The sequence below is a fragment of the Coregonus clupeaformis genome, chromosome 29 (assembly GCF_020615455.1).
Source record: "Coregonus clupeaformis isolate EN_2021a chromosome 29, ASM2061545v1, whole genome shotgun sequence".
NCBI lineage: Eukaryota > Metazoa > Chordata > Actinopteri > Salmoniformes > Salmonidae > Coregonus > Coregonus clupeaformis.
Window position 1 is genome coordinate 24145288 of NC_059220.1, and position 12833 is coordinate 24158120.

At 42.7% G+C, this 12833-nt stretch overlaps 1 protein-coding gene across 1 annotated transcript in view; it reads left to right on the forward strand.

Moving 5' to 3' along the window:
• The window catches only part of pgfb (placental growth factor b), a 43823-nt gene extending 31846 nt beyond the window's left edge, over positions 1-11977 (forward strand). Inside the window, exons 2-8 of the mRNA XM_041854392.1 lie at positions 4569-4605; positions 7868-8064; positions 8205-8284; positions 8424-8453; positions 8564-8586; positions 8748-8765; positions 11973-11977. Of these exons, the coding sequence (XP_041710326.1) occupies positions 4569-4605; positions 7868-8064; positions 8205-8284; positions 8424-8453; positions 8564-8586; positions 8748-8765; positions 11973-11977 (390 nt within the window). The remainder of the gene's footprint in view (positions 1-4568; positions 4606-7867; positions 8065-8204; positions 8285-8423; positions 8454-8563; positions 8587-8747; positions 8766-11972) is intronic.
• Positions 11978-12833: the final 856 nt, after the last annotated feature.

Below are 12833 nucleotides of genomic sequence, written 5' to 3' on the forward strand. Positions count from 1 at the left end.
AGGTGTGCCTTGTTAAACGTTAATTTGTGGAATTTCATTCCTTCTTAATGCATTTGAGCCAATCAGTTGTGTTGTGACAAGGTAGGGGTGGTATACAGAAGATGGCCCTATTTGGTCAAAGACAAAGTCCATATTATGGCAAGAACAGCTCAAATAAGCAAAGAGAAACGACAGTCCATCATTACTTTTAAGACATGAAGGTCAGTCAATACGGAACATTTCAAGAACTTTAAAAGTTTCTTCAGGTGCAGTCGCAAAAACCATCAAGCGCTATGATGAAACTGGCTCTCATGAGGACCGCCACAGGAATGGAAGACCCAGAGTTACCTCTGCTGCAGAGGATAAGTTCATTAGAGTTACCAGCCTCAGAAATTGCAGCCAAAATAAATGCTTCACAGAGTTCAAGTCACAGACACATCTCAACATTAACTGTTCAGAGGGGACTGTGTGAATCAGGCCTTTATGGTCGAATTGCTGCAAGGAAACCACTACTAAAGGACACCAATAAGAAGAAGAGACCTGCTTGGGCCAAGAAACGAGCAATGGACATTAGACCGGTGGAAATGTGTCCTTTGGTCTGGAGTCCAAATTTGAGATTTTTGGTTCCAACCGCCGTGTCTTTGTGAGACGCAGAGTAGGTGAACGGATGATCTCTGCATGTGTAGTTCCCACCGTAAAGCATGGAGGAGGAGGTGTTATGGTGTGGGGGTGCTTTGCTGGTGACACTGTCTGTGATTTATTTAGAATTCAAGGCACACTTAACCAGCATGGCTACCACAGCATTCTGCAGCGATACGCCATCCCATCTGGTTTGGGCTTAGTGGGACTATCATTTGTTTTTCAACAGGACAATGACCCGACAAACCTCTAGGCTGTGTAAGGGCTATTTTACCAAGAAGCAGAGTGATGGAGAGCTGCATCAGATGACCTGGCCTCCACAATCCCCCGACCTCAACCCAATTGAGATGGTTTGGGATGAGTCGGACAGCAGAGTGAAGGAAAAGCAGCCAAGTGCTCATCATATGTGGGAACTCCTTCAAGACTGTTGGAAAAGTATTCCAGGTGAAGCTGGTTGAGAGAATGCCAAGAATGTGCAAACAAAGCTGCCATAAAGGCAAAGTGTGGCTATTTGAAGATTCTCAAATATGAAATGTATTTTGATTTGTTTAACACTTTTTTGGTTACTACATGATTCCATGTGTCATTTCATAGTTTTGATGTCTTCACTATTATTCTACAATGTAGAAAATAGTAAAAATAAAGAAAAACCCTGGATTGAGTAGGTGTTTCCAAACTTTTAACTGGTACTATAGGTGCACACAGGTCGCGAGACAAATTTGGTGTGGCAGAGAGTGACACATGGACAGACAGTGCCATGCAATACCACCTTGCACACTCTTGCCTGCATCTAGCTGATAGTGGGTGTAATCATTAGTCAAATCAAATCAAATTGTATTTGTCACATACACGTGTTTAGCAGATGTTATTGCGGGTGTAGCGAAATGCTTGTGCTTCTAGCTCCGACAGTGCAGTCATATCTAACAAGTAATATCTAACAATTTCACAACATATACCCAATACACACAAATTTAAGTAAATAATGGAATTTAAGTATATATACATATATGGACAAGCAATGACAGAGCGACATGGACTAAGATACAGTAGAATATTATAGAATACAGTATATACATATGAGATGAGTAGTTCAAGATATGTAAACATGATTAAAGTGACTAGTGATTTCAATAGGCAGCAGCAGCCTCTAATGTGCTAGTGATGGCTATTTAACAGTCTGATGGCCTTGAGATAGAAGCTGTTTTTCATTCTCTCGGTCCCAGCTTTGATGCACCTGTACTGACCTCGCCTTCTGGATGATAGCGGGGTGAACAGGCAGTGGCTCGGGTGGTTGATGTCCTTGATGAGCTTTTTGGCCTTCCTGTGACATCGGGTGCTGTAGGTGTCCTGGAGGGCAGGTAGATTGCCCCCGGTAATGTGTTCGGCAGACCGCACCACCCTCTGGAGAGCCCTGCGGTTGCGGGCGGTGCAGTTGCCATACCAGGCGGTGATACAGCCCGACAGGATGCTCTCAATTGTGCATCTGTAAATGTTTGTGAGGGTTTTAGGTGCCAAGCCAAATTTATTCAGCCTCCTGAGGTTGAAGAGGCTCTGTTGCGCCTTCTTCACAACACTGTCTGCGTGGTGGACCATTTCAGTTTGTCAGTGATGTGTACGCCAAGGAACTTGAAGCTTTTACCTTCTCCACTGCGGTTCCATCGATTTGGAAAGGGGGGTGCACCCTCTGCTGTTTCCTGAAGTCCACGATCATCTCCTTTGTTTTGTTGACATTGAGTGAGAGGTTGTTTTCCTGGCACCACACTCCCAGAGCCCTCACCTCCTCCCTGTAGGCTGTCTCGTCATTGTTGGTAATCAAGCCTACTACTGTTGTGTCGTCTGCAAACTTGATGATTGAGTTGGAGGCGTGCTTGGCCATGCAGTCATGGGTGAACAGGGAGTACAGGAGGGGGCTGAGCACGCACCCTTGTGGGGCCCCAGTGTTGAGGATCAGCGAAGTGGAGATGTTGTTTCCTACCTTCACCACCTGGGACGGCCTGTCGGGAAGTCCAGGACATGGTGGGGTTCAGACCCAGGGCCTCATCCAACAGTTGCTAACGAGAGTGTCTATTGGACAAATTCAGGTATGTTTATCCCCGTTTTGTTCCGTTTGCTTCTGTTTAAGAAACATTTTTCAACAGAATCGGCGGAATGAATACACCCCTGATCACGCGTAAACACAGTTCACAGTTTCAGAGCAGCCACGTTGTATTCCTTCTCGCATCTAGGTTATGCACTCTCCTCCTTTCACCTCTTCCCTTTGCTTGTGGACTTCAATGCACAACACATCAGCTGTATGTGACCAGGCGAAAAAACCTTTCCAAGCCAAACCGATACACACAGCCTACATCGTTGTCACCATATTAGCTAAAGTAACGTCATAGTCACTATAGCTAATAGAACTAACGCGTTAGTAAACCCGCTACAATCATGCAGTAATGTTACAGTGTACAGTCAGTAAGCAGTTACACCCGGTGTGCACCGGTGGCAATAAATTAATCAAACCAAAAGCTTACCTTGACTTGGAAGAGTTCCAGTGTTGTGTTGGATAATCATAGCCAGCTAGCTAACATAGCATCCCTCTGTTTGAACAGGGTGTTTGAGTAGGCTAAACTAGCTAGCTGCATTTGCTAGCTAAGTAAGTGAAACTGAAAGTGAAAATAAATGACAATCTCTCTCTCTCTCTATTTCTCTCTTGCTTCTCCTTCATTTAGTAAGACATTTATTTGTTAAAAACTGTTCAACTATTTTCTTTCTCTCTATTTGAGTCAACTACTCACCACATGTTATGCACTGCAGTGCTAGTTAGCTGTAGCTTATGCTTTCAGTACTAGATTAATTCTCTGACATTTTGATTGGGTGGACAACATGTCAGTTCATGCTGCAAGAGCTCTGATAGGTTGGAGGACGTCTTCCGGAAGTTGTCATAATTACTGTGTAAGTCTATGGAAGGGGGTGAGAACCATGAGCCTCCTAGGTTTTGTATTGAAGTCAATGTACTCAGAGGAGGACAGAAGCTCGCTGTCCTCCGGCTACACCCTGGTGCTACCCTACAGAGTGCTGTTGAGGCTACTGTAGACCTTCTTTGCAACATAATGTGTTTTAATCAATTATTTGGTGACGTGATTATATTTAGTATAGTTTTTAAATGTTTTTAATTTTCGTGAAATTGACTGAGGAGGATAGTCCTCCCCTTCCTCCTCTGAGGAGCCTCCACTGCCAGACAGTGTATCAAAATACTTGTCATCAGGTACTCATCACAGACAATCAGCCTGTGAAACTCAACACTGGTGTAGATGACAGAATGAGGAAGCAAGTTGATCGTCGCCTGTCTGTCCAGTGGTCCTGCTGGAGGATATTTGAACAAATAGAGGTTTCTCTTCCTGAGCTCATGCGATGGAGTCACCCAGAGGTTTTGTGTTATTTCAGCCCAATGAGAAACGCATACTGTTTATCATTGGACGATGGGAAAAATCAAGACAGAGGGGGAAGCCGCCAACGGGAAAATAAATAGAGAGCTGAATCTTACACCACAGGAAACAGGTTTTGAACCTAAACAGTTGGGCACCGAGAGGAATGTGGTATATAAGAGACTCTGGATCTGGTGCTTGTCAAAGAGAGTTTTCCATTGAAGGAATCACAAAAAAACTGCTCTTTCTGCAAGATGTCCCTGTCTCCTTGCAATTCCAACCTTAACCACTAGAGAACATAGCTTTATTACAGTAAAGTCAGGCCAATACATTTAGCATGTTACTGTATGACACTCTCTTTTCCAAGAACTATAACTATCCAAGACAAGCATATAGTATATGTAGCTTCTGGCAGCGCAGTAGATCTTCCAAGTCCCTATATACTGTCTGAGATGGCTGGAAAGGGTTTTATTTGTCTGAAATAAATGATCATGTCCAGGTGCTTTTTTAAACCCTTAAGTCCTTGTCTGTTTTGTTTTGCAGAGTACTCTCTCACCCAGTGCAAACAGCACAACTGGAGGTAAGAATCTTTTCTGCATTTTTACTGCACAAATGAGATAATGTTGATCATATATATTTAAAAGAAACATATATTTCCTGATTTATGTGTGTGTTCTGTTGACAAGAGTAGCTAGCCTACAGGTGATGCTGAATATCCATTTCTGGTTCACATAAATTTTATTTCTGGGATCCCATACCGCTGATGTCCTGCTCACTGTTGTACTGTATGGCAAAAGAGAGCTTAGGTAATCAAGGAGACCAGTGGCGGTCGGTGCCGTTTAAGATGAGGGAGGACACTTTTTTTTCTCATGAGCATGTCCTTATTTCAATTACAGCATATTGGATGACTGTCATCATATTCTATTCACCCAGTTTAATGTAACAGCGATAGGTTTAGGCTATGACATGATACTCACATTTTCCCTATACCCATCATGAAGTTTCTACAACCTAGCCTATGGATGAAAGTTTACAACGTAGGTGCACACAGGTCGAGAGACAAATTTGAGGTGACAGACAGTGACACATGGACAGACAGTGACACATTCAATACTGCCTTGCACACTCTTGCCTGCATCTAGCTGATCTAGGGTGTAATCATTAGTCCAACAGTTGCAAACTAGAGTTTATATTGGACAAATTCAGGTATGTTTATCCCCGTTTTGCTTCTGTTTAAGAAATGTTTTTCAACAGAATCGGCGGAATGAATACACCCCTGATCACGCGTAAACACAGTCCACTTTCATAGCAACCACATTTTATTCCTTCTCGCGCTCTCCTCCTCTCACCTTTTCCCTTCGCTTATGGACTTCAATGCACAACACATCAGCTGTATGTGACCAGGCAAAAAAAACTTTCCAAACCATATCATAACCGCTACACACAGCCTACATCGTTGTCACCATATTAGCTAAAGTAACGTCATAGTCAACATAGCTAATAGAACTAACGCGTTAGTAAACCCGCTACAATCATACAGTAACGTTACAGTGTACAGTCAGTAAGCAGTTTAGCACTTACACCGGCGGGCCACGTGGCAATAAATTAGTAAAACCAAAAGCTTACCTTGACTTGGAAGAGTTCCAGTGTTGTGTTGGATAGTCATAGCCAGCTAGCTAACATAGCATCCCTCTCTTTGAGCAGGGTGTTTGAGAAGGCTAGCTAGCTAGCTGCATTTGCTAGCTAAGAAAGTGAAACTGAAAGTGAAAAAAGGACGTATTGTCTCTCTCTCTCTTTCTCTCTCTCTTGCTTCTCCTTCATTTTGGAATAAATTAATTTGTTCATAACTGTTAAACTATTGTCTTTCTCTCTCTTTGAGTCAACTACTCACCACATGTTATGCACTGCAGTGCTAGCTAGCTGTAGCTTAAGCTTTCAGTACTAGATTCATTCTCTGATCCTTTGATTGGGTGGATAACGTCAGTTCATGCTGCAAGAGCTCTGATAGGTTGGAGGACGTCCTCCAGAAGTTGTCATAATTACTGTTTAAGTCTATGGAAGGGGGTGAGAACCATGAGCCTCCTAGGTTTTGTGTTGAAGTCAATGTACCCAGAGGAGGAGGGAAGCTAGCTGTCCTCTGGCTACACCATGGTGCTACCCTACAGAGTGCTGTTGAGGCTACTGTAGACCTTCATTGCAAAGCAATGTATTTTAATCAATTATTTGGTGACGTGAATATATTTAGTATAGTTTTATCTTAAAAATATAACTTTTTTAATGTTTTACCATTTTTATGAAATTCACTGAGGAGGATGGTCCTCCCCTTCCTCCACTGAAGGAGACCCATCTATGCAGCTTGTCTTGCTGACAGACAGACAGATTGGTGAAAGAGAGGCTGACGCTCACTATTTTTACAGTCTACATCCTTCTGCCCTAAACCATGGGTGCTTTCCCTTCTCTTCCTCCCATGCTGCATAGCCATTTAGTACAGTGAGATATTTCCATGTTGAAATACACAAAGTACCACAGCACTCTCTGTAGCTTGTTTTCTCTGAACCCTCTGAATCAGAATTGATTAATCTATTAGCAGTTTAAATATAGATATGGTTGAAAGGCATTAATGAATGATCCTTGATTACAGAGGAGGACGTCAGGTCAGTTAATACGCACTGAGGGTTGAGGTTTCAGGGTCGAAGGGGGAAATTAGGATAAGCAACTAGGGATTACCCAAGGTCACTGTGTTCCCCCAGCTCTCAGAAGGAGTAATGCAGGGGCTGATAAATGAGGTACTGAGGACACCCTTAAACCCCTTCCTCTCACATCCTCTCTCCCCACTATATTGTAAATCACTGCAACACCAGTGAAAAAGACAAGGAATGTGTGACTTAATGTAATGTGCACCTATAGCCTGTTAGGAGGATTGAGACAACATCTCCTGCACCCCTCCCTGGCCCGGCCTGGCTCCCACTGACCTGTCTGCTTTTATAAACAGCTGTTGTGGTGCCGGGCTCCATGCGGTGACCCCAGGGTCAGCCAGATCCCAGAGGTGCCTGGGGGGCAGCTCAGCTCTGCTCCGGGCAGGTTCTGTTCATGGAAAACATTTTCCAGTGTTTGTTTTCTCTTTCCTCTCTGTTTGTTCGGGCAGAGTTGGCCGTTGTTTTTCTTTACTGACAATGTTATGGGGACACTTTCACACATATGCTCCCACAGGAAAGCTCTTATTACACATGATTTTTCTTAAAAATGAAAACAGGATAGACACCAGGCATATCACAGTGTTTAAAAAAAATGTTTTAGCAACTACATTTGATGAGTGTCCTAAGTCTTTTTGAATTGATTTGCAGATGGCTCTGTTTTTTGCCCAGTGGTTGTGATAACATAGACATGATGGAGAAAAAACAGTAGGCAGACTGGGAAATATTAAGGAAGGATGTTGTGCCAACTCAGAATTAAGCTGGCAGACAACACACACACACACACACAAACCTCAGCCGGTTGGTGTAAAACTCTGCTCGTTGAATTGCACAGTGTGACAGATGATATCAGACCAGGCTAATGAGGCCCACTGTAATTGTGCAAGTGTGCGTCTCTCTCGCCTGAAGGGTTGAAACGGGTAATCCCTTCTACGTGCAGTTTCAGCACCAGCCATCACACCAGCCATCTCTCCTACAGTCCAGATCCATCAGGCTGGGGAGCTGCCAAGAGGCATGGGTGGATGTGGTTGGGGCATCCAGGGAACTGTACAATGGCTTTATGAGCCACTATCCATATGTCCTGTGATGGACAGTTGTATCACCACCTCTCCTCTCCTCTCCACTCCTTTCCTCTCTCCTCTTCCCCAGTGTTAATGTTCCAGGACGTGTGGGGCCGTAGTTTCTGCCGGACCATAGAGAAGCTGGTGGAGGTGGTCCAAGAGTACCCAGGGGAGGTGGAGCACATCTACAGCCCCTCCTGTGTGCCCCTGGTGCGCTGTGCTGGTTGCTGTGGCGATGAGAACCTGGAGTGCCGTCCGACTCGGACCTCTAATGTCACCATGCAGGTAATAGGGCACGTCCCTTCTGAGGATGGCTGCCATGTTGTGAGGTCGTCAGTGTATTTGATATTTGTATGCCAAGACAAGGAAAATGCTTTTTTCTACTTTTTCCCCTGCAACTTGTTCAACAACGTGTTCATTCTCAGCTGTTGAAAATCAAGCCAGCGGAGCAGGGTCAAGAATACGTTGAAATGACTTTTGTGGAGCACCAGACATGTGAATGTAGGTAAGAGAAAAAAAGACTTCATGCTTTGATAGTATGTGTTTGGTCACTGTAAACCAGTTGCATTGTAATATGATATTATGCTTAATGATATGACTGACTTTTATATAATTAATCAGTGTTGTTCATATTTAATTCCTAGAATCAGGAAGGCTGTGGTGAAAAGTGAAAGGTGAGCATATCAATTGTCATAATGTCCATTGTAAAGTTAGATAGTGGGACAGAAATGTTGCTGTCTCTATAATACTTAGTTGAGCTCATATTGCTGATATCTTTCTGCAGAAGGAGACAGAGAGGAAGAGGAAAGAAAAGAAAGGAGAGACAGAGAGTGAAAGATTGTGACAGGTGAGTAATACGTCTGGAAAATTAAGCAAAACATTTGTCCATCGACCATACATTACATCTTTCTATGTGAAGTATAAATGCCCCACATGTTAATGTGTCATCTATCTCGTTTGTGTCCAAGGTGTCAGCCACCTCGCAGGTAACTGCAGTAGCAGCCCTACACCTGTTGCAACCGGCATCTCTATTTATTCCCTGCCCAGCGCTAACAGTATCAAGAGTCTTCAAAACAAATGCATCAATACTGTGTGTCTCCATGCACCTAGAGACTCAAGCAGCTGGGTTGTTATGGTGACAGGCCCTCTTGCTGTAGGGGAGTGTTTCTAACTTAGGTTCCACAGGAAGCACATGTTGCTTGGTGAAAAAAACACCTTGGTGACAACTGACCTGACATACATTTCTGTGAAGCAGTGCAATTGAAGACCAAACATTTAAAAGTTGTATGTTTTGCATAATTACATTATTATTATTGTTTAGTGTTTATTATTTTGCTGTGGTTGTTTTAGCTGCTTATCCCATTTAACATGAATAGGTATATTTATGGTTAAATGTGTCCATTCATGAAATTGCAATGTTGTTTCATTAAATCTTTAGGACTAACTAACTAACCAAATACTAGTGGTCCTCTCATGGCAAGTACAGTCGTGGTCAAAAGTTTTGAGAATGTCTCCTGAGTGGCGCAGTGGTCTAAGGCACTGCATCGCAGTGCTAACTGTGCCACTAGATCCTGGTTCGAATCCAGGCTCTGTCGCAGCCGGCCGTGACCGGGAGACTCATGGGCGGCGCACAATTGGCCCAGCGTCGTCCAGGGTAGGGGAGGGAATGGCCGGCAGGGATGTAGCTCAGTTGATAGAGCATGGCGTTTGCAACGCCAGGGTTGTGGGTTCGATTCCCACAGGGGGACAGTATAAAAAAAATATATATGTATTCACTAACTGTAAGTCGCTCTGGATAAGAGCGTCTGCTAAATGACTAAAATGTAATGACACAAGTTTTGGTCTTCAAAAAGTTTGCTGCTTCAGTGTTTTTAGATATTTTTGTCAGATGTTACTATGGTATACTGAAGTATAATTACAAGCATTCCATAAGTGTCAAAGGCTTTTATTGACAATTACATTAAGTTTATGCAAAGAGTCAATATTTGCAGTGTTGACCCTTCTTTTTCAAGACCTCTGCAATCCGCCCTGGCATGCTGTCAATTAACTTCTGGGCCACATCCTGACTGATGGCAGCCCATTCTTGCATAATCAATGCTTGGAGTTTGTCAGAATTTGTGGGTTTTTGTTTGTCCACCCGGCTCTTGAGGATTGACCACAAGTTCTCAATGGGATTAAGGTCTGAGGAGTTTCCTGGCCATGGACCCAACATTTCGATGTTTTGTTCCCCGAGCCACTTAGTTATCACTTTTGCCTCATGGCAAGGTGCTCTATCATGCTGGAAAAGGCATTGTTCGTCACCAAACTGTTCTTGGATGGTTGGGAGAAGTTGCTCTCGGAGGATGTGTTGGTACCATTCTTTATTCATGGCTGTGTTCTTAGGCAAAATTGTGAGTGATCCCACTCCCTTGGCTGAGAAGCAACCCCACACGTGAATGGTCTCAGGATGCTTTACTGTTGGCATGACACAGGACTGATGGTAGCGCTCACCTTGTCTTCTCCGGACAAGCTTTTTTCCGGATGCCCCAAACAATTGGAAAGGGGATTCATCAGAGAAAATGACTTTACCCCAGTCCTCAGCAGTCCAATCCCTGTACCTTTTGCAGAATATCAGTCTGTCGCTGATGTTTTTCCTGGAGAGAAGTGGCTTCCTCGCTGCCCTTCTTGAAACCAGGCCATCCTCCAAAAGTCTTCGCCTCACTGTACGTGCAGATGCATTCACACCTGCCTGCTGCCATTCCTGAGCAAGCTCTGCACTGGTGGTGCCCCGATCCCGCAGCTGAATCAACTTTAGGAGATGGTCCTGGTGCTTGCTGGACTTTCTTGGGCGCCCTGAAGCCTTCTTCACAACAATTGAACCTCTCTCCTTGAAGTTCTTGATGATCCGATAAATGGTTGATTTAGGTGCAATCTTACTAGCAGCAATATCCTTGCCTGTGAAGCCCTTTTTGTGCAAAGCAATGATGATGGCACATGTTTCCTTGCAGGTAACCATGGTTAACAGAGGAAGAACAATGATTTCAAGCACCACCCTCCTTTTAAAGCTTCCAGTCTGTTATTCTAACTCAATCAGCATGACAGAGTGATCTCCAGCCTTGTCCTCGTCAACACTCTCACCTGTGTTAACGGGAGAATCACTGACATGATGTCAGCTGGTCCTTTTGTGGCAGGGCTGAAATGCAGTGGAAATGTTTTTGGGGGATTAAGTTCATTTTCATGGCAAAGAGGGACTTTGCAATTAATTGCAATTCATCTGATCACTCTTCATAACATTCTGGAGTATATGCAAATTGCCATCATAAAAACTGAGGCAGCAGACTTTGTGAAAATTAATATTTGTGTCATTCTCAAAACTTTTGACCACGACTGTAGGTTCATTAGTAGACTAGCAACTCCTTTCCCAAACTGAATGAGTTATATTTCACTTTTTGTGTTGTGGTTTAAAACATTGTATAGTCATACATGGACTATGGACTAGTACAGTCAGTGACTTTTCAGCCTTATGTGGAGACTAGGATGTACTAAGTGCTCAGTAGTCACTGCAGCAGCAACAGGACTATACTAGAAGAATATCTCCCTCCAGTGGTTACAAAGGGCATTTTCAGATTAATTTATTTAAAAGAGGTTTGTTTAGGATGAAGTATAGAATTATATTATTGATATAATAGGTACAGTTATGTCTATAATACTTTTTTCATAGGACAATGTGTTGGTGTACTTTTATGGAATTAAATAGAAACAATCATAAAAGAACCACAAAATGAACATACATGTAGGCTATGCAATATACTGTAACATGCACCTCATATTTTTCATCTTAGTGTTAAAAAATCAGGCAACAAGTCATTGGCCATATAACATAATAGTAAATAACTCCAAAGCAAGTAGACCTACAAGTAGACCTGCAAGTAGACCTACACTGCAAGTAGACGTATACTCCAGTATCAATTTAAGGAGCTGCGTTAGAAAGAGCTGAGTTCAACCAACTTAAGCTATGAACAATCATGGAACTTGAACTGACTGGTTGCTGTAAAAAGGGCTAATTGGACCATATAAACTCTGTTAACATTTTAACTTGGTGATCAAGACCCTCAGACTAGGTGGGCTCCTTGTTTCTCTATTTCATTTATAGGCCTATAACTCCTGCCCTCATTTCTGTTTCTTGACTTATGGCGTTATTGTGCTTTTTTCAGACTAGTTTGTGTTTCTGATTATTTCACAGCTGAACCAAATATTAAAATGAGTTGCTGCTCTTAGGGTTTCAATGTTTTCTATTCCCCTCTGTCATCCACTCACCTCAAGTAATTTTACAATCAACACACTAATCCAGCACATTATCACATTGCCCTCCACCTGTGGTGGGTCTGTTTTTAACATTACTTTCATTTTGGCCTTTTTGTGTATTATCTGTTGAATAAAGAAGTGGCACATGTGTGGGTTGATGTGAATTACGTTTTACACTTAAGAGTAGACAATTGTTTCATCATTTGTGCTTGTTGTGTATTTATTAGACAGCTTGAGGACTAAGATCTTCAATGTCAATTAATATGACTAAGAACACATTTGTTCAGGAGAAGTGTATGCCTATTTTATCTCAAAATAAAATTATGATAAAGGATATGCCCAAACATCTGAGTGAATATTATATATTGTAAATATATATAGATATATTATATCTGTGAAGAGTGTGCAACAGTTAATAAAGAAATATATCATTGTCTTATGTGGCTCAAATATCATAATTTTCGTGAGAAACCATTTGTTGGGAGGGTGGTGTGTGTGTGAGAGAGAGAGAGAGAGAGAGAGAGAGAGAGAGAGATATGATCACAGCTCAATCTGTTTAGGATTATACCTACCGGTATCGGTCGGTATACAGGATAATAATGGCACAGACAGTTCCATTTTATACTACACATCGCATTTATGATCAGATGTTCATCTTGGTTCTGATCAAGCCCTATCACGTGGGTCACGTTTCCTAAATACATGGCTCTGGTCGCAATGCCAATGTTGTACACCAATAGGAACGCTTGAAAAAATCGAGGGAGTGACGT